Source organism: Labrus bergylta, chromosome 12, assembly GCF_963930695.1.
Source record: "Labrus bergylta chromosome 12, fLabBer1.1, whole genome shotgun sequence".
NCBI classification, from domain to species: Eukaryota; Metazoa; Chordata; class Actinopteri; order Labriformes; family Labridae; genus Labrus; species Labrus bergylta.
In genome coordinates, this window is record NC_089206.1 from 27,536,104 (window position 1) to 27,556,760 (window position 20,657).

The 20,657-nt window shown below is 41.8% G+C and overlaps 2 protein-coding genes across 5 annotated transcripts; one reads left to right on the top strand and one right to left on the bottom strand.

Annotated features, from left to right (window-relative positions):
* Positions 1 to 10,183: 10,183 nt before the first annotated feature.
* Positions 10,184 to 16,585, bottom strand: dnajc16 (DnaJ (Hsp40) homolog, subfamily C, member 16). 2 transcript variants are annotated; one of them, XM_020650872.3, is made up of 15 exons: positions 16,366 to 16,585; positions 15,773 to 15,954; positions 15,631 to 15,697; positions 15,153 to 15,477; positions 14,852 to 15,036; positions 14,585 to 14,689; positions 14,333 to 14,491; positions 14,048 to 14,178; positions 13,744 to 13,927; positions 13,154 to 13,333; positions 12,987 to 13,063; positions 12,527 to 12,607; positions 12,247 to 12,336; positions 11,985 to 12,155; positions 10,184 to 11,864 (listed from the first exon to the last, which is right to left on the bottom strand). In XM_020650872.3, exons 2-15 carry the CDS (start codon positions 15,928 to 15,930, stop codon positions 11,417 to 11,419), a joined length of 2,361 nt encoding a protein of 786 aa, XP_020506528.1. In that variant the 5' UTR covers positions 15,931 to 15,954; positions 16,366 to 16,585; the 3' UTR covers positions 10,184 to 11,416. The 2 variants fall into 2 exon arrangements, with proteins under 2 accessions (XP_020506528.1, XP_065817396.1); XM_065961324.1 differs by having other exon boundaries at positions 15,773 to 15,973.
* Positions 16,586 to 16,697: 112 nt separating this feature from the next.
* On the top strand, positions 16,698 to 20,575 carry casp9 (caspase 9, apoptosis-related cysteine peptidase). Of its 3 annotated transcripts, none has more exons than XM_020650874.3 (11): positions 16,698 to 16,856; positions 16,988 to 17,135; positions 17,247 to 17,454; positions 17,896 to 17,979; positions 18,067 to 18,128; positions 18,262 to 18,438; positions 18,521 to 18,610; positions 18,697 to 18,844; positions 18,969 to 19,157; positions 19,282 to 19,391; positions 20,143 to 20,575. In XM_020650874.3, exons 2-11 carry the CDS (start codon positions 17,004 to 17,006, stop codon positions 20,245 to 20,247), a joined length of 1,305 nt encoding a protein of 434 aa, XP_020506530.2. In that variant the 5' UTR covers positions 16,698 to 16,856; positions 16,988 to 17,003; the 3' UTR covers positions 20,248 to 20,575. The 3 variants fall into 3 exon arrangements, with proteins under 3 accessions (XP_020506530.2, XP_020506529.2, XP_020506531.2); XM_020650875.3 differs by having other exon boundaries at positions 16,703 to 16,856; positions 16,944 to 17,135; XM_020650873.3 differs by having other exon boundaries at positions 16,699 to 17,135.
* The last annotated feature ends 82 nt before the right edge of the window (positions 20,576 to 20,657 follow it).

The window sequence follows — 20,657 nt, forward strand, 5'->3', positions numbered from 1 at the left end:
TTTACTTGAGCAGTTTAAAAACACTTTACCTGACCGCATTACTACTTACTTAAATGAACAGAAGGTAAGCAAGGTTTCAGAAGTGGCTAAATTGTCAGATGAGTTTGTATTGACCCACAAAGTTTCTTTTGTTCATAGCAGTGGTCATGAAGATTAGCTTCATTGCGAGAAATGCTGGGGCAGCCTCAAGTTGGTCAGGAGGTCTGGGTATTTACCAGTGACGAGAAGGAATGAATGATAATGAAGAGAAGGAACGTGCTAGCTGCTGTTCCGGTACACACAAATTCCTCAACGGTGTCTGTGATAAAGGTTGCTGATAGTGAACACGGTCAGACAAGTCAGACAGAAAAGATTGACCCTGGTTATGAAGCGTTTGTTTCTGAGGGATATGTTTCACTAGTTGGAAGTGAGAATAGTGTAAAAGTTAAAATATTAAGAGATTCAGGAGCGCTTTTATTTATTCTTTTATTGTAGACACAGTGTTACCGTTCTCTTCTGTGACAGACACTGCTTCCTGTGTAGATGTCAGAGGAATGGGTTTAACTGTTTTCTCTGCTCCTCAGCATAAATTAACACTGTCATCTGACCTGGTGAAAGGTGAGTGGTCATGGGAGTGCGTCCATCTTTACCCGTGTCTGGTGTCCAGGTAATCCTGGGAAATGACCTGGCTGGACATCGGGAATGGCCTGATGTTCCTGCACGGGGGAAATTTCAAACTTTTCCAGGTAGAAGGTTCCAACTCTCACAAAAGACCTTCTATTCTTCCTACGGGAGATGACATGTGCTATGTATCGAGATGGTGGTGCTTTAGGCTTTCACAGTAGAGATAGGCAAAGAGCTTCTGCATTTCCTGTGCCCGTCTCTCCATTGTCTATGTCCACATATCACTGTCACTTGACTGGTAAAACTAACAAGAGAAAATATACTAAAACCTGTCACATCTGCAACCAGTGTTGCCAGTTCCGCTTGTTATAAGCGACTTTGGGCTTGTTTTTCTGTAAAGTCGCTTGCAAATATCGTCGCGGGTTGTGGGTTTTTGGGCTTGTTTTCAAAAGTGCAGTTGCTTGTTTGGGCTTGCTTTGCTCCCTGTATGAACCCCTACTGATTCACGCCCAACTCTCCACAATAGAGCCAAACACGATCGCGATAGTTTGTCCTTTTCCAGGATCCGTCCACAACCCCGTTTCTTTGGTTAGCCCGCCGGCCCGATCTGGTGACCTCTCTTTTAAACTGTGTGGTAGGTTAGGTAACCTGTTTGGCTTCATTTTATTTATTTGAGGAGCCAGGTCGCTTGTTTTGAGCTTGTTTCCATAGAGCTGGTTGCTTGTTTCTCTTGCGAGATCAGGCAACACTGATTTACAGGATTGTCATACTGGGACGGCCGGCTGACTCCTCCCCTCACGTATAAAAGTTGTTTAGTTGAGGTAATAGAGAAAAGAAGAATAACATACTGTACTCACTGCTTAACTGTGTTTCTAGATCACGGACATTTCAGGTAAATTTACATGCAGTGTGAAGATACGAGCATAATAAAGATCGCTAGCATTAGCATGCTAACACAACAATGCAGCGCAAGTTGTTTTGATTTCATGCTGGTGTTCAAGGGCAACATCTGCTGGATCAAAAAATCGCATAGTAATCCTTTAAGTTAGCCAGACCCACTTGAACTTAGCTATAACATTACATATGTAACTTAGCTGTGTTAGTTACCTTGTCCCGCTCCATTTTCTGTATATTTTCTTCAGGAACACCGCGATTCCGAAAAAAGGTCCAGAGACCGCCATCTTCATCAGACAGCTGGTAATTTCTGGCTGCCATGACGGGACCTTTATGTGTGGGATATGCAGGGAAAAATTGGAACATTAACACTAGCTTAATAAAGTTAGATATAGTAACATTAACGCTGATGTTTTAGGGATGGCATTATCATCATTCCTTCCTCTTTCCCTAATTAGCTTGAACAAATTATAGCTTGCTAACAAACAATAATAGCTAGCTAGCTAGCATTAGCATTAGCTCTAGTTAGAAGGCTGATTGACCAGAGACTCATTAAATGATAAAAAGCCATTAATAAGATGCCATTCTGGTATAATGTTACACAAACACATACATTTAACATTAACTAGTTAGCCAATTAACAATTACTATAGCTAATACCTGATTTTCCACCTTGTAATGAGCTGCCGCTGGTGTACTGTGCACTCCCATAAACAAACCTGTGCCTCCTCATAGCCACCACCCTAATGCTTTTCTTGTTATTACAAGATCTTTTCTCGTTATAACGAGATCTTTATCTCGTAATGACAAGAAACCAGGCAAAAAAACACATGAATGCAATACGCTTCCGTAGAAGACAACAGTCCAGGTGAAATGCCTGAGTATTGTAAACACATACAATAAAGGGATGGGATCGGCTGATCTACTAGATTCCCCAGTCACTTTCTACAGAATAAAGATTTGAACCAAAAAGTGGTATCACCAAGTGGTCTCAATGAAGGAAGGAAGGAAGTTGAGGAGGCTTGCTGACGCCAGAGTGATCTTTGTTACACTCTCTGGGTGATGGAGGTTTGTTGAGCGGAACACCCTAAACCTAACTGGCAAGAATGCCAAAAAGGGTTTTCTATAAATCACCCTGCCTGTGAGATATGGGGTGCCGATTGTAAAAACGTTGTTATATATATATTTTAGATATATTTTCAATATTTAGTTAATATCCTTCACATTTAGCTCATTTTACACATAAATAATTGCAAAGTTTACGTGTTGAAGAAATATTTAATAATAAAATGTAAAATCTAAATGTTATATCTACATCTAAATGTTATATCTATATCGAAATGTTATATCTAAATCTAAATCTAAATGTTAAATCTAAATGTTATATCTAAATCTAAACGTTATATCTAAATCGAAATGTTATATCTCAATCTCAATCTAAATGTTATATCTAAATCTAAATGTTATATCTTTATCTAAATGTTATATCTAAATCTAAATGTTATATCTCAATCTCAATCTAAATGTTATATCTAAATCTAAATGTTATATCTTTATCTAAATGTTAAATCTAAATCTAAATGTTATATCTAAATGTTATATCTACATCTAAATCTAAATGTTAAATCTAAATCTAAATGTTATATCTAAATCTAAATGTTATATCTATATCTAAATGTGAAATGTTAAATCTAAATATTAAATCTAAATCTAAATGTTAAATCTGCTTCACTTGTGTCTGTTAAATCTAGATTTTTTGGTCATTTTTCAGAGAATATGAATGGTAGTACAAAAACTTTTCTTTCACTCATGGTTAGTGGTTGGGTTATTATCAAACAATTGTGTTTGCTCTTTTTAAATCATAATGACAACAGAAACTTTAGGTTATTTACATAACCCTGGTTCTCTGAGTAGCATGAGTGAGTGACACCTAAATTTCCCTGCTGGGATGAATAAAGTATATCTTATCTTTATCTTTTATCTTATCTTATGGGGATATCTCCTGCGTGACCTCGTCAGAAGCTTATTAACACTACGCCAGCCCTCATTGGCTGGCAAGGATGATGTCTATGTCTGAAGGGGAGGGGACCCTCCCCCTATATAATAGGCAGGCATAGCGTCAGCCGTCATTAAAACAAGCTCACCTCTTCCTCGCTTTCATAGCAAGGAGGGTGGTCTTGTGAGACACTCACTCATGCTACTCAGAGAACCAGGGTTATTTAAATAACCTAAAGTTCTTTTTCATAGCATTCGTTTCGTGTCTCACTATGGGGAAAATACTGACTCCTGTATTGCCAGACAAGCTTGATATGAAGACAACTGTCCCCAGTGGCCCTTCTCCCAATGGGAGCCACGCCCTAAGAAGAAACCGAACTGAGGACTGAATGTGCCATGGTTGGCACCGTGACATCCAATTTATAAAATCTAGCAAAAGTGTTGGGTGAAGCCCAGCATGCTGCGGCACACACCTCTTGAATAGAGACTCCTTTAAAGAGAGCCCATGAGGTTTTTAGCCCTCTGGTGGAATGTGCCCGTAGGCCTGCAGGGGGCTGGAGGGCTGGAGGCTGGAGGCTGGGAGATCCCACAATGGAGCTAGTGGTCTGGATGTAGGCAGTTTCCTCCTAGCACCCTTCATAAATTGACACACCAATGGATGTTGACCCATAGTCCTCTCATCAAAACCAATATGGCAAGCCGAAATAGCTGCCAGATACACAGAATGACAGAATCACTGCCACAGAACACTGAAAAGGAATAGCCTGCGACTCTGAGCAAAAGCTTTCAAACACACGTCACTTATGCTCATACAACTTCCTAGTTGAAGAGGCCCTGGTGCACTGAATAGTATCAATAACACTGTGGTGGAGTCCCACCACATTTAGATTGAACCACTCATGGGCCAGGCCCACAGGGCCAGCCTCTCTGGGTGAGGGTGAAATATCTGTAGGTCCCTGCGCACTGGTAACGGCCACGGTGGGCCGGACAGGAGTTGAAAAATCTCTGCCATCCAGTGCTTTCCTGGCCAATGTGGGGGTACCAGAATCATTGACAGGGCTCCTTCTCTCACTCTGGCCAGAGTGGGCTACTGGTGGAAAGGCATACAGGAGGGTCTTCGGCCACTCGTGTGCCAGTGCATCCACTCCCAGCAGGGCTCTCTGATCTCTCAGAGAGAAAAATCTGCCTCACTACCGCGATGTGAAGCTTCCAGTCTGCGGACAGTGGGTTTCCCCTGGATAACAGATCTGCCCCGTAGATCAGAATGCCCAACACATGCGTTGCTCTCAGAGACAGCAGGTGTGCACTGCCCCACACTATCAGTCTGTGTGCCAGTGTGTGTAACTGGGGGGACCTCAGCTCGCCCTGTCTGTTTACAAAGGCCACCACGGTAGAATTGTCCGTTCTCACCAAAACAAGATGACCCTTTAGCCACGGGAGGAAGTGTTTCAGAGCCAAGTGAACAGCCAGCAGCTCCAGACAGTTTATGTGAGCAGAGCGCATGTGAGAGCCCCATTTCCCATTCACTGTTCTTCCCTCCTGAGTGGCCCCCCCAGCCCAACAGAGAGGCGTCTTTCATGATCACCTTCCTGTTGTGGACAGTTCCCAATCTGGCTCCTTGAATGAGGAAAACTGGGCTCCTCCATTGTCTGAAAGCAAGAGAGCAGTCTGCAGTGACCCTCATACAACAGTGACCGTCGCGGTGAGGGTCTAGTTCCAGAGAAGCCAACCAGCACTGAATGCCTCTCATGTACAGACGTCCCAGAGGTATAGCCACCACAGAGGAGGCCATCGGGCCTATGAGACTCTGGCACTGTCTGAGGGTAACTACGTCGCCCCTGCGAAAAAGTGCAGACATGCTTGCATCGTCTGCATTCTCTCCGGGGACAAAAAGGCCTTGGCCTGGACCGAGTCCAGGGTGAGCCCTATAAATGTGACCCATTGAGCAGGCATCATCATGCTCTTTTCCACATTTATCTGAAAACCTAGATCCATCAGGTGTTGTGAGAACCTCTGTATGACAGGCCGCCTCTTGTTGGGGGGGCTTAACAGCCCTGGTGCTAGCCGAGAAAAGGGATTCCTCCTCCTCCTCATCGTCCGACAGAAAAAGCTCGAGTCTGCCAACTCTTCATCCTTATCGGCATCTCCCAGGGTAGTACGGGCGGCTGTGAAGCCTTCGAATCCCCCTGCTTCCAGCTCTTGGAAAACGATGTCTGGGGGTGGAGGGGCTATATCCGGCTGTAGCCTTGGACATGAAAATGTCTCCCTGAGGCGGCGCAGCAGCCTCGCCAAGAAGCGGGTCTCCCCGGACATGTTAGCCTGGCGGGCTAGCCGGCGAAGGAGAAACTTTTGGGGGAACACAGCGCAATGGATACGCTCATCTGTTGAGTTTACGGCAGCCCGGGCATGGGAGAGTCCCAGGCACGCCACACAGACGGGGTGAGTGTCCCAACTGGAGATTTTATTGCCGCAGGGGCATAGCTTATGGCTTTTTGCGGCTTCACTGTCATTAGCCGTCTCCATGGTTAGCCAATGAGCTACAGGTGCTAGCAAGACCGACTACAAGCTTTTGCAGCTATGTTGGCTGGGAGGGGGTAAATATTGCTATTTCCCGCTAGCGTTTAGAGTGAAAATGGTGTTAAACACTCTTAAAATTTAATCGGTATTGCTACCAGGTATTGCTACCTATAACAGAAAAAATCTAAACGTTATTGCTACCTTTATTGATAAGCGGAGTATTGCTACTCTGGGTGACAAGTATTGCTACTTTGAGGCTAAAGTATTGCCACTTCAACCACAAACTAGCTTGAAAGAGTATTGCTACTGCTTCAGGAACTAGTGACACTGTATGACCAGCAAAGCGCCCAGCGACAGCTGACGCTATGCCTGCCTATTAAATAGGGGGAGGGTCCCCTCCCCTCCAGACATAGACGTCATCCTTGCCAGCCAATGATGGCTGGCGTAGTGTTATTAAGCTTCTGACGAGGTCACGCAGGAGGCGTTCCCCATAGTGAGACACGAAACGAATGCTATGAAAGAGAACTACCCAAATGACACTTACCAAAAGTTTACATACCCTAGTTCTTAATACCGTGTATTGCCCCCTTTGACATCAATGACAGCTTGAAGTCTTTTGTGGTAGTTGTGGATGAGGCACTTAATTGGCCTTGTGTTTTGGATCATTGTCATGTTGGAACATCCAAGTACGTCCCATGCTTAGCTTCCTGGATGATGAGTGCAAATTTTCCTCCAGTATTTTCTGATAACATGCTGCATTCATCTTGCCATCAATTTTAACCAAGTTCCCTGTGCCTTTGTAGCTCACACATCCCCAAAACATCAGCGATCCACTTCCGTGTTTCACAGTAGGAATGGTGTACTTTTCATCATAGGCCTTGTTGACTCCTCTCCAAATGTAGCGTTTATGGTTTTGTCCAAAAAGTTCTATTTTGGTCTCATCACTCCAAATAACTTTGTTCCAGAAGTTTTGAGGCTTGTCTCTGTGCTGTTTGGTGTATTGCAAGCGGGCTGCTTTGTGGCATTGGCGTAGTAATGGCTTTCTTCTGGCGACTCGACCATGCAGCCCATTTTTCTTCAAGTGCCTCCTTATTGTGCATCTTGAAACAGCCACACCACTTTTTTTCAGAGAGTCCTGTATGTCAGCTGAAGTTATTTGTGGGTTTTTCTTTGCATCCCGAACAATTTTCCTGGCAGTTGTGGCTGAAATTTTTGTTGGTCTACCTGACCGTGGCTTGGTTTCAACAGAATCCCTAATTTTCCACTTCCTAATTAGAGTTTGAACACTGCTAATTGGCATTCTCAAATCCTTGGATATCTTTTTATATCCTTTTCCTGTTTTATAAAGTTCAACTACCTTCTCCCGCAGATCCTTTGATAATTATTTTGCTTTCCCCATGGCTCGGAATCCAGCAACGTCAGTGCAGCACTGGATGAAACATGCAGGGGTCTGTCAGGAGCCCAGAAACTCACTGACTTTTTATGCACACACACTGATTACAAGTAAACAGATCACAGGTGAGGCAGGTTACCTTTAGTAGCCATTTAGACCCGTGTGTGTCAACTTGTGTGTATGTTATCTGGCCAAAACCTCCAGGGTATGTAAACTTTTGATCAGGGTAATTTGGGTAGTTTCTGTTGTCATTATGATTTAAAAAGAGCAAACACAATTGTTTGATAATAAATGACTTCACGTAACCACTAACCATGAGTGAAAGAAAAGTGTTTGTACTATCATTCATATTCTCTGAAAAATGACCAAAAAATCTCCAATTCTGCCAGGGTATGTAAACTTATGAGCACAACTGTAGATTACATGTGGCTTAGATAGATTCCAGTGCTGCAATGATGGAGGGTAGGTGAGTCGCCACAACATGTACAGCAACAATGCGAGTTGTTGTTCTCTACAGTTGTACCTTGTTCTCTACAGTCCTCCCATGGTATGCCACTCTCTTGCAACGTTGATTGAATCATATCAGAAATGTCCCTACCTGTCTTTTTGTGAACGTCTTTGAGTTAAATTAATCTTTACCTTTTTGGTAAACTCCAAAACCACCACTGTCTTTGTCCTGATGCACACACCTCACCAATAGCACATTTTGTTCAGTACAGGTCAGGTGTTGAGGTGGCTTTTTCTCTTTCATCCAGGATAGTGTTCAACACTTTTATCCACGGAGATCAATCAACTCAGTCTGTGTCTCTGGGGTCATAATGTGACAACAACTCAAGAGTGTCAATAAAATTACCATTATGGACCTCATCTAAATTTGAGGTTTTACCTTTTGAATGGAAGATTTATTTCTGGAAGCAAGATCAAGGGTCACTTCAAGAAGCCTCTCTAAAATCATTTTGTTTTGTTCAAGTGGGGCAGCCACTCCTGCTTTTCCATTTTATGCAGGACTGATTATAGGGCTCGTGGTTCTCATGTTCTGGCAATTTTCCATACATTATTTTTCCATTTAATGTTTGCTAACTTCATTCCATCTTTGCTGTTCAGGACACTTTTTTGATGGATTAGTTTGCTCATGAGAAAAGATAAGGCATGGGATGCAGTATAGAGCCTCTGCACTCTTACTATAAATAAGCCAATCTCTATTTTTCTCACGCCCATTTGCTGACTTCGCAAATTGAAGGTAATTTGAGAATGGTTTGCCCACCATATTGTCACGACTCAAGGAAACACATAGGAGGTGGACCCAATTGCAGAAACCAAATTGTCAAAAACAAGGCTTCTTCTTTAAAGATCAACAAAAATCCAAAAATCCACTATAGAGAAACACAAACCTCAAGGAGCCAGAAAGGAAAAAGCAGACGAAACAGGACCAGGGGTAGGTAGATGACTGAAATGAGGAAGATCTGACAATGAACTCCCAACAATAGGAAGGAACACTGACACTAAATAGACACACAGGTGAGACAAGACACAGGTGAAGACAATCAGGGGCCCATTTCAGTAAGCAGGTTTATTGCAAACACTGAGTCTGTTAACCCTGAATATAGGGAAACTTTTGGGTTTTTCTATTTCAGAAAAGGAGGTCACTCAAACCCGAGAAAGAGGGGTAACTCAAGCCTGTTCCAGAGAGGGAGGTAACTTTAGCTCCAAGTCTGTTACTTTGGTAACTGAGTCTGAATGCACCAATGAACGGCCCTCACTGTCTCCACCTTCTTCTGTCCTCTCTTCATCATCCTCGCTAGTCTCTGACAGACCGTCTTTTTTCCTGCTCCCTTCACTTCCTTCATCCTCTAACATATCTTGTTCCTCTCTATCTGCAACAAGGACTGAACCCTCTACAAGCAAGAAAGCAAACAGGATGAATATTAGAGTCTTGTCCTGCTTTTAGCCTAGCAAACAATAAAACAGGATAACTGCTGTTCCTGTTTTTAAGTTCCTTTCAGTTGAAACTACAAATGATTGCTTGGTAAAAACTCTAAAAACCTACAGTTTACTTTCAATCAGATTCAGCCACACTTGGTGCTATGGCCCTGAAATTGGAATTATCCCCCTCAGAACTGAAGTCCAGTCCTCACTGGACGTGTACAGGGATATTAAATCAATCAATCAATACTTACAATGTTGATTTCTTCAATATGAAAACTATTATGGTTCAGTGAATTACTGCTGCCAGTCACCACGGTGAAGGCATGTTGCTGTGGTTCTCAGTTGCCCAGTCTTTCTCGCTCCATACCTTATTGTTTATGGTGTGGATGCAGATGTAGAGGGCCGAACAAACACCTAGCTGTGGGAGTGTCACCCACCTGGGGGAGGGGTTACTGCCCTTTGTGATGTCATGAAGGGAAAATCTCCTTAAGCCTGTTCGAGCACACATTTTCTGAATAGTGGAGCAGGCAATAGACTGAGGATGGACTTTTCTCATAATTGGGGAGTTCGTAGACAGACTAGTCACATTGTAGTAGTGTTAGAAAATGCATATGCGACCTTTAATGTCTTTTTTCCACTTAATGTTGTATGTTAGTATTTCTTTTGGATCTTTCCATTTAAATTTAAATTTAAAATTTTGATATTGACTCTATTATCTCTGTGATTGTTAATTGTTGTAATTTATATTTTAATGTTTCTTTTCTGTTTGCCTTGTTGCTGAAATGTGCTATCTGCAGGAGTTTTTTAAGGAACAATAAGCAAGTCGTTTCCAAAACTTGAAATGGCTTCACAGTGACTTTTTTCTTAATAAACAAACACAAAGAATTTTATTACAACCAACAGGAGGATAAATACACTACTGAAGACAAACTAAAACATCTGACTATAGCAGGCATTCTTTTTATACTTGATTGTATAATAAAATAAAATAAATTTTAAAAAAGGACCTACAGCTTTTTCTCCAATCAATGTAAAACATTCATCATATCATCCATATGTAAAAAAATGTTTTTACATCAGGTAGTGCTGAACAAATGATATTCTTAATATACTTAATGTCGACAAAATACGTTAATACACCAAGTACACACCGAGTTTGTCTTCACTTTCATGTCAACACAATTCATCATGACAATGATAAAGTAGCAGTAAATGGTTGCCATTTGGACAACATTTAGAAAATTAAATAGCATTTTTTCTTATATTTGCTACATAAAGCTACTGGCTAACTGAGGTTCTTAAATAAACCAAGGCTGCTAAAAAAATATGTCTTGCTTGTAGTGAAGTACATTTTAAGCCGTAACCAGAAGTGTTTCCATCAAACCAACAATATTTTCTTTTCATGCAATCGCACCGTCTGGTATATCATGGAAAAGACTGCAGGTTAAGGGTAAAAGGCATTAAAATTACAGCAGTATGTAGATTGCACGAGCACAGTGGCTTTCAGAGGATCATTTATAACAAGGGTTAAATGTGCTGAGATACATAAAAAGGCAAGAACATTTAGGTTTAGAGACATGCATCGCTCTTCACAGTATTCATCTATGGGGGGGGGAAGGTAGATATCCTGCCTTCATAAGTTATTCATGATCGCAGGGAGCCACAGTGCTTTTGTTTTCTGTTTACAAGGCTGTAGCAGCAGCATTTGCCTCAATAAATACGACAAGTGACGGTTGAAAACAGCATGCATGTTTATGAGCATATGCTAAAGGTCCTGTCCTACAGTAGTTGCTCAAAAAAGTTTGTTATATATTAACAGTACAATTACCGAAACGTTGCCATTAAATGTTTGCAAGTTAGACAGTGTGCGGGAGTTGATGGACACATTGCTCTCCTACGCACGTCTTTTGAAATGGATGTACGAAGGTTTATTTTTTTTCTATTTCAAGTTTGTAATATTGACACAACTTTAAAAGACATCTGTAACTATTAAACATCTCAAGTGCAAAACAGTTAGCCAAAGTCTAGCTTTGCCAGGGAGCCGCACATAGGGAGCCGTTTCAGTATGACAACAGGTAAAAGTCAGTTTTATTTGCCAGGGGTTATCTTGTCTAGTCCAGGCCAGGAAGGGATGTAGTAGCGCGGCAAAGTGCCCTCCATCAGCCTCTCCATCCACAACCCCAGGCGGTCCAGCTTGTGGTGGATCTGCAGGGTGGATAGGCTGCGCGATTTGTTGGATTTGCGTGGTGGGTGGTCATCCCTCGAGCTTGACCTTGACCTCCCCCCTGAAGAGCCCCCTTCATCCTCTGATGACTTATTGTCAAAGTCTTCTCCCGTATAGACCGGCTTAAACAGACAAAAGTACTTTTTGTGGCCGTTAAGTGCCAGCACGAAGCCGGTGAAGTCCATCTTGTGGTGGCTCCCGTCATCCTCGTCTGCATCGATCTGTGTGGCGTCCTGGGCGTATTCCAGCAGTATGTGCATCCACTCGCAATGCTTGTCGATGTTCAGGAAGGAAAAATGCAGCGTAAAGCTCCTAAGAGAGGGTTGAAAGAATGCTTGTGAAGACAGGAATGTTTAGTAGACTGTAAATGTCTTTAAACATGAACTTCATTTGCTGAGATGGAATGTGATGAGAAGTTGATGCTTAGCCTACCCTGTGAAGGAGTAGACCTCTTTGGCAAACTTGCTGAGTAGGATGTTCTTGGAGGCGTCAGTGAGCACCAGCACGATGTTCATGTGTCCTGGCCTCAGCTTCACCAGGTTGCTAATGTAAGTGATATCTGTCAGCTCCGTCACCTCCACAAAATTCTTCTTGGGAGGCCGACTAAAATCAAAGAGAGAAAATAGAGCTTTGACACATAACGATAAATCCTTCGCTTGGTTAAAAAAAAATACAAAAAGTAATCAATGCTTGCCTTGAAGTACTACTGGCCCCTGGTGACCCATTTTCTGCTTTTGTTCCTTCTTTTGCCTTGGGTTTAGTTTGCTTATCATCACTTGAATCGCTGGAAAAATATTTTTCCCCCAAAAGGAGAACCAAGGGGACAAGAGTAAAATGTACAGAATTAGTTCCATATTCTTTGGCCTTTTTTTTAACTCAATGTCATTTACTTCCTGTATCTCAGGAAAAGGTGATGTTGCCATAGATACAATTTAGATGGCCTAGTGAAATGCATGTATTGTAAAGCAACCAACCTGAAGGCCTGGATGACCACAGTTCCAAACAAAATGAACAAGGCAGAGAAGATGAGGGACAGAAGAGGCATCATCTCCCGCCTGCAAACCATCAAGATGTTTTGAGTGCATCAACACAATTTATTTACATCTCAAGAAGGTGTTGTTTTTCTATACACGGTGGAAAACAACTTGCTTGCCAATTTAAAACCGCTTTAGTATAATTTTATACTCAATACAATACTATCACTAGCATCAAATTATTATATCTTGAGTGAGGCCTGTCTGATGAAAGGCGAGGGCATGTGGAGATTTTTCCATTCAATTAAATTTAATTGAAGCAGCTTCTGGTGTGCAGACTTTTTTGTTCAGCACCTAATACTTCTACTTTTTTCGGATGTGCATGCCATTTTTATCTTGAGTGAGTGACCTAACAACCTAAAACAAACATGACTTCAAACTTTAAAAGAATTGTACCTACCAGTTGTTGTGCAGAATATCGTCAATGACTTCAGAGAGGTAATCATAAGATGCGTAGATCCATCTGATTACAAACATCTATAAAACACGATCACTTTTAGTATCAGGACTGGTAGGTGATATTTAACGGTTCATAGTCATAAATATTTCTACGATCAGACGACATACAGAAGCAAACTCGTTGTTGAGCTCGGGCAGCATGGCGTCATGGATGAGGATGGATGGGTCCTTCTGGAGTCTCTCCAGCTCCTCCAAAAGACACTGCTTGTCTTCCTCACTGCCATTCCAGGCAGTGACGGGCTTGAACAAAGCCTTGCCTGCAGCGCTACGCCTCTCCAGGATCACCACCTAAGGAAAGCATTTAAACTGATAATATGAATGTTGAATAATTCACTTAATAATACACACGTTTTTAAAGCAACAACATGTTACTTTTCCACTTTAAAAATCGTAGTTTCAAAGTTGTTCTAACAGTAGACTTTAAACATGTAAATTTGGCAGCGGGCCGTGGCTTTCTCGTGAGAAGTGCTTACATCTTTACAGTCGGCCTACTAACCAGCTAGCCCATTTCAATACTGTTTGATACGATGGCTGAGGCGATGGAAGAGGAAGGTGATGGTTGAAGCTAAGCTTATTTTGACAAATGTGGAGAATTTTTTCACGTTATACTATGAACGAAACCTATTCTTAAATCCCAAAACATTTGATACATTCACTGCAAAACTCGCATCCAAAGTGTTGTCCATAAATGAGTTTACCTGAGGGTGTGACTGTGTACTGTCCTTGTTCTGCACAAGAATGTCGCATAATGGTTGTTGTAGCCGCTGGTACACATACGCAAATCTCAAAACGTCCTTGGTATTTGTAGAAGCGAAAGAGAGAAAGGCCTGGTTCCCGAAAGAGAAGGTCTCGTCATCACCTGTGATCAGCAGGACACAGTATCTGAGGGGGGGGGGGGGGGGGACGACGACTCTATTAGCAATGAGTAAGTGCTAATCCCTTATCTCTATTATTTTATCAGTAACAACAGATGCCATTAAAGAAAGTGTTAGCTTCTCTTACTTCCTGCGTCTATGGAACTGTTTGACAGGACAGAGCTCATCAAAGAGTTTCTGATTGACCAGCCGTGGCGCAAGGAGAAATTTGTTGTTTGACATGAACTCATCAATAATTTGCTTTTTCATTCCCTTAGCCTGTGTAAAGTACAGAAAAAAAAACAAAAAGATAAAAGTGAGAAGACATCTCAGTTGAAATCGAGCGAACCTGGATCAGCAAATAGACAGCCGTGAATATGAAAAGGTGGTGGAACTATTTTCATCTCTTGAGCTCCCTGCTTCTGCAATTTACCTGTATAATGTCAGCAGGCTTGTCCGTGTTCTCTTTGAAGACCAGCATGGTCGGGGCATAAGTGTTAATGTTGAATTGTTTCTGCAGATCGGCTGTCTCTGAAAGGCCTTGATCCACATAGCCAAACTGCAAGTAGTCCTTATATGCAAAAGCTGTCAGCTGTGGAGAAGCAGAAATACATTACTGATATGTTTGTGTTGGTTTTATATATATTAAAAAAACAGTACAAAAACAGCAAAATCAACCGCCTACTTTGAAGAGAAGAGGAACTACAGGAACTTGGTCGAATAAAAGCACATGAGGCTTGTTGAGTTCATGCCAGCTGTTCAAAAACTGAAGGTCGTTCTTGTCTGTGACCTAAAACCAACAAAAAAAATCAATTTGTATTTGTGCTGTCAATACATCTTGTGCATGTCCTTTATGATTCTGTTCACTTGAACATAACATATATAGCAATGCATTACTCATCCTCCCTTACTGTACTTTTCTAAAGTGATCAGAGGACGCATAGATATTTACCCGATCCACAAGTCTCTGAGGGAGAAGGTCTTCTACAAACTGCCGCAGGTGCTCCTTTGCTACAGCATAATGGAAAAACGTCACTTTGCCATTAATGACTCCAAGTATCGATGGCGTGCGATGAGCACCAAGGTGATTTGCCAATCTCCTCTCGTAGCCCACATCCACCACACCTATTCCAACACCTACAAAGACAGGATATCAAAAAACATACACACTACAGCTTCTTCCACTCGCCATGTGCATATCAATACATGACATGAAGGACAATTTTTGGAAGATTTAGAGGTTTTATCCAAACCTAAAGTCTCCATCTCCTGCACTACCTCTTTCCAGACAGGCTCGATGTGGATGCAGCTGAAGCACCAGTCAGAGGTGATCTTTATCAAGTATGGCCTCTTGTAGCTGTCAGGCACCACGTCACTGACGTACTGATTGAAGTGCAAAATGTACCTGCTGTCAGCAAAGTCCCTGTGGTTCTTGCTGTTGAAGGGAAAGTTGAAGAAGGACTCGTCGAAGTAAAAGCTGTCATGGCGATGACCGTAGCGGCTGCTGCTGTATGGCTGGGTGTCATCAGTCTGACCATAACGGTCATAATTGGAACGTTTTTCTTCGTTGGACAGGATCTAGATTTTGAATATTACAAATATCAATATGACAGACTGTATCTTTATGGATATGTTAGTGGCTACAACCATAGCTTGCGTACCCAACACATAATAAGGTATTTGGTAACTCACAAGACAAAAAATGTCTAATTTCGATTTTCAATGACTGACCTCATAAGATTTGGTTATCTTGATGAACATGTCCTCAGCACCTGGATTTTTGTTTTTGTCAGGATGCCTTAAAATGAAAATTCTAATTAGTTTAGCAAGGAGTGAATCATATTACAAGTCAGTGACACGTGAAAATATTTACCATTCTTTTGCAAGACGCTTATAGACCTTCTTGATCTCCGCCTGGCTCGCAGTCCTGGTTGCCCCCAAGATTTTGTACGGGTCCATCTCAGGCCCAGCCTGGGATGCTCCTGCCAGCAGCACTGACAGGACCACCACTACAGCCAGCGTCAAAAACATCTTTGACCCTGCAATCACTGTTACCTGTAGGATATCAGATGAACTATTGACTGCAAGTGAAATGGAAACACTCTGAATTATTACAAACGTTCAATCTTGACACAGCCTTCATTTGCTGACATGCACATGTTATACAGCTCTCCCCTCTGTACTGACTTTAGCTTTGTAATCATGCAAAAGGATCAAAACAGTCGCGCAGCTATATGTAAGGGATTGCATGCAACTTATGAAGCAAGGCAAGCGACGTAATATATGGCATCCATTTTATTAAGCAACAGACACTAGAATATCATAACTCCTCTGACAGGACATGAAAGGGAAACACGTAATTCCTCGAGGAACGTGATAAATGTGTGCATCTTTTTCATTTAGGTTAGATGCGTTGCTACACGAGCTAGCAGTCGAGCATTCTGAACGCAGCAGCTCTGCATTTACCTCGAGCAGATCACAGTCAACCCGCACTGCGCCACATGATTACAGGAGGTAGAGATGCTCCTAAGGTTGCTGCTTAATGCTTATTTGAAAAGACAGCAAAATGCAAATGGTGTGCTCAGTAGCATCCTACAGATCCTTCAAGGAAGGCTGAGAACCTGCTGCTGCTGCTGCTGCGAGTCAGGAGGAGGAGCACGTCCATTGAGGAGTGGGGGGTGGGGGGGGAGGCGTCCAATGCCGAAGGTGAGTATGGAGAGACATTCTAGCCTTCGTCTGAGTATGTTCGGTTTATTGCTCATCATGTCGTCATTTTATCGTGTGAATGTGGTAGGATGAGCTTATTGCAGCGGCGCCCAGTTGTGCAATCAAACGCACCCGCCCCTTCTGTACTCTCGCATTGGACCAATCACAGACAACGGTGATGTAAACAAGGAAGTAGCGAACGCAACCGAGCCGAATGAGAGAAAAACGTCAAATACGTATACAAGAATAAGGTATATTTTCCTCGTTTAACAACACATGTGCGAATTGTACGCAATTTAGGCTTTCGACTGACTTTGTAACCATACTGTCCGTGTCAGCTTTTCTTATACGTCTCCATCTGCTTCGCTGTGGTCGTCTGTAGGCCTATTTATTAGAAAATGGAAGAAAGACACAAGAAAATTCTTCAGCGAAACAGGACCAATCTCGTCACAGAAATGGACCCCTCAAGCCTTTATGACTGCCTTTTTGAAAAAGGAGTTTTCACACACGACATGATTGATGCGATAAAAGTAGGACAATATTTTTGTCACTGTCGAGTTTCACTTTATTATTGTCGTTGTTGGTGAAATGGTGATGAACGCTATGTCCGGGTGCACACCTGTACCTGTGTCTCCTTTCAGAGCTCAGGGACCCGGCGTGACCAGTCCAGACAATTAGTACGGGACCTGGAGACCCGTGGGAGTCGGGCCTTTCCGTTCTTTCTGGAGTGCCTTCAGGAGACCGGTCAGCACAGTTTGGCAGAGAAGCTGCAGAATGGAGCTCCAGCTGTTCATGTACATCCAACACTAACTCCTGTTGTTCTCCCTGATATACGACCTCTCCCAGTTAGTAAGTGTGTCAAACTGTTTCTGTGTCTCTAAAGGTTTTAAATGATTGTCACTCTACCAAAGTCATTGCAATCACTTCCTTTATGGAATTGTTTAATATTTGGTATCATGTTTTTTTATTTTTATTTATTTATTTATTGCACAAAAATAAACATAATAGATCAATGAAAAAACAGACAGTACATAATGATTAGTTAATTAACAAACTATACATTTTGAAAGAAATGTGCTGGAGGAGCCAAATAAACCCAGAGGGGCTTGTGGAGAGGCCCTCCTAAAGAGAAACATGTAACACAGAGACATATTATTAATGTAGTCCAAGCAAAAACAATAAAGCTAACAAGAACACATACTCAATAAGGTGTAAGAGAAAGCAAAACAAGAAAGAGACAAATTAAATAAGATGTTTTGTTTCTGTTTGGACACTTTGTTCCCTGAATAGCCCCTCCTGTGGATATTGATAAGCAAAGAAAAGACAATGTTCCTGTCTCTCCAGCACAGAAATGTGATACAACTCCAACGCCATGTAAGACATTGTTTAAAATAATAATAATATTAGCAACAGTCTAGCAAGTTCCATGATGCTCAACTCATACTGATGCTTACATCACAGCACCTGAAAGCGAGTTCATAAGGCCCAGGCTGCCCAGCAGAACTCGCCGGGATAGCATACAGGTGAGCACCAGTTCATTATCATGCACTTGTTAACTATTAAAAAGGCAAAGCTTGCTGAAGAACAAAATAACTTTGGCTTTACTTCCATCCCGTTGAACTTAAACGCAGCATTTGTCTCCTCTCTGTGCGTCAGAGCTATAAAATGGATGCGAGCCCATGTGGACATTGCCTCATAATAAACAACGTGGAGTTCGATCCTGAGAGCGAGCTCAGCAATCGCAAAGGGTCCAACATAGACTGTGATAGGCTGGAGAGAAGATTCAAGGCGCTCAATTTTATTGTGGAAGTAAAGACGAACCTAAAACAAAGAGTAAGACTCTCTTCTTTCATTTCTATGTCTGTTACCAGATCCAAAAACGATGGTTGTTAACAGTTTCTTTTTTCCCTTTCAGCAAATCAAACATGAACTGTCAGCTTTATCTAAGAAGGATCATTCACTTTATGACTGCTGTGTGGTTATCATGCTATCCCATGGAACTGAGGTAGGAAATTCCTTATGAGAATTCTGATTGTTATGTTGCTCCAAATGACGTATAAAAAGCTCACAGGTTCATATTTATGGTTATAGGTGAGTCACAGCCGCTTCCCTGGTGCTGTATATGGTGTGGACGGGCAGTTTGTCACGGTACAGTGCATCACAAACTACCTCAATGGGCAGCATTGTCCATCTCTGCAGGGCAAACCCAAACTCTTCTTCATCCAAGCCTGTGGCGGAGGTAAATTACATATGTTGTTGAGTAACTCAAAGCACCATAGCATGTACACAAATCTATAACACATTTAAAACATGTAATGCTCATAAAGGGGTAACATGAGGAAACATTTGTTTTTGTCCTGTAGATGAAAGAGACACTGGTTTTGAGGTGTCTCCTGATGGGTTTGAACCATCCTTCGGGGGAGCCGATGATCAGACCGATGCCATGCCCATGTCGTCCAGCAGCGACTCTCTGAGCACGTCAGATGAGCCGGATGCCCGAGCAACGCTGCCCACCCCGAGTGACATTTTAGTGTCCTACTCTACTTTTCCTGGTATGTGTGTTTGTCCATGTGAGCAGCATTCATGCGTATTGTTTTTAGATGCAAGCTTGAGCCATAGACCTTTCTCTTGAAATGTCATTTTCCACTTTGCCCATGTTTAAAAAACAAAAAACAGGTTATGTATCTTGGAGAGATACCCAGTCAGGCTCTTGGTATGTAGAGATACTGGACCGTGTTCTTGAGGAAAATGGTGCCACTGATGACTTGGCCACAATGCTGATGATGGTGAGTTTCTTAGATTATACAAAAAAATAGAGCTTTGACTCTATCAAAACCTACTGACCTTTTTTGGTTGTTTGATTGATAAATAAAAATGTCCTGGGTTGCTGGATAGCTTAATGTTCATATCACACGCCCCATGTACTGATGCTATAGTCCTTGTCCTTGGCGGTGGCTCCAACTTCGGTCCTTTGCTGCACTTCTTCCCCTACTCTTTCCTTCCAACATTTTCTGTTTCTCTTCAGCGGCCCTATCCACTAAAGGCAAACAGCCCCCCCCCCCCAAAAAAAAAATAACTTTAAAAATGGCAAACTGGCAACTATATTCAAAAAACGTCTATACAGTAACTAATTAATTTGATTTTCACATGAACACCTATAATTTAAGGTTGCTTTTCAGTGACTCTGTTTGTAAGTTTTAATAATGGAGTTAAGGTGAAATGTTATTAGTTTTTTTACAAGCAGACACTGAAAGAAAGTGCATTTTATAGGCAACGTAGGAAATATAGATCAATTCTCTGAGCAATTAAGTAAAACAAACAAAATTATTTGTAGCCGACTATAACACAATAATCTGTAACATTTTAGAAGACATAAAAAGTAACTGAAAGTCATAACACTCAAGATAAGGACCTGGCTTCCCATCATTTCCTGTCTCTCTTCTGCTGTCCTATCCAATAAAGGCAAAAATGGCCTTAAGGAATAATTATAAATCACACAAATACATGTGTCGTATAATGAATTGCTCTTTCTTTCAGGTAAACAATGAAGTCTCACAAATCTCTGCAAAAGGCGTCTACAAGCAAATGCCTGGTTCCTTCAACTTCCTCCGCAAACACCTCCACTTTCAGACACAAGCATAACTGCCAATTCCAACCCAATACCAACCAGTTTCACTCTCAGGGATTTTCAGCCAATTTTACTATTTCGTGGGACATGACCAATATCTCTTTGGATTTTGTCTCATGGAAATTGCAAATAGTATGCACTTTCTAAATTGTGGTCTTTTACTGGTACATTGATGTCTTACTGTACTCTTATAATGTTTAATATGTTAATGAACGTTTTGGACTATTTACATACTTTGAAAAAATTGGCTTGTGGTGTTTTTTTTATATTCTTGCTGTCTTCTTGACCACAGCAGATTCAATTTGTACATTTATAAACAATCAATATAAAGGATTTTGCTGATTCCTTTTACAAGTCTGTTTATTTCTTGATTTTGTTGACAAAATGGGACTTACTGTGGGTAGAGGGATGTTTAGGATATCGG

Excerpts from the sequence above, each read along its gene's own strand:
- dnajc16 (XM_020650872.3), bottom strand. The coding sequence starts at position 15,930 with ATGTTTTTGACGCTGGCTGTAGTGGTGGTCCTGTCAGTGCTGCTGGCA. Across the intron at positions 13,928-14,047 it reads CAGTTCCATAGACGCAGGAA|ATACTGTGTCCTGCTGATCA; the intron begins GTAAGAGAAGCT and ends CCCCCCCCTCAG. Across the intron at positions 12,608-12,986 it reads GATATTCTGCACAACAACTG|GCGGGAGATGATGCCTCTTC; the intron begins GTAGGTACAATT and ends GATGGTTTGCAG.
- casp9 (XM_020650874.3), top strand. The coding sequence starts at position 17,004 with ATGGAAGAAAGACACAAGAAAATTCTTCAGCGAAACAGGACCAATCTC. Across the intron at positions 17,980-18,066 it reads TGATACAACTCCAACGCCAT|CACCTGAAAGCGAGTTCATA; the intron begins GTAAGACATTGT and ends CTTACATCACAG. Across the intron at positions 19,392-20,142 it reads TGGCCACAATGCTGATGATG|GTAAACAATGAAGTCTCACA; the intron begins GTGAGTTTCTTA and ends TCTTTCTTTCAG.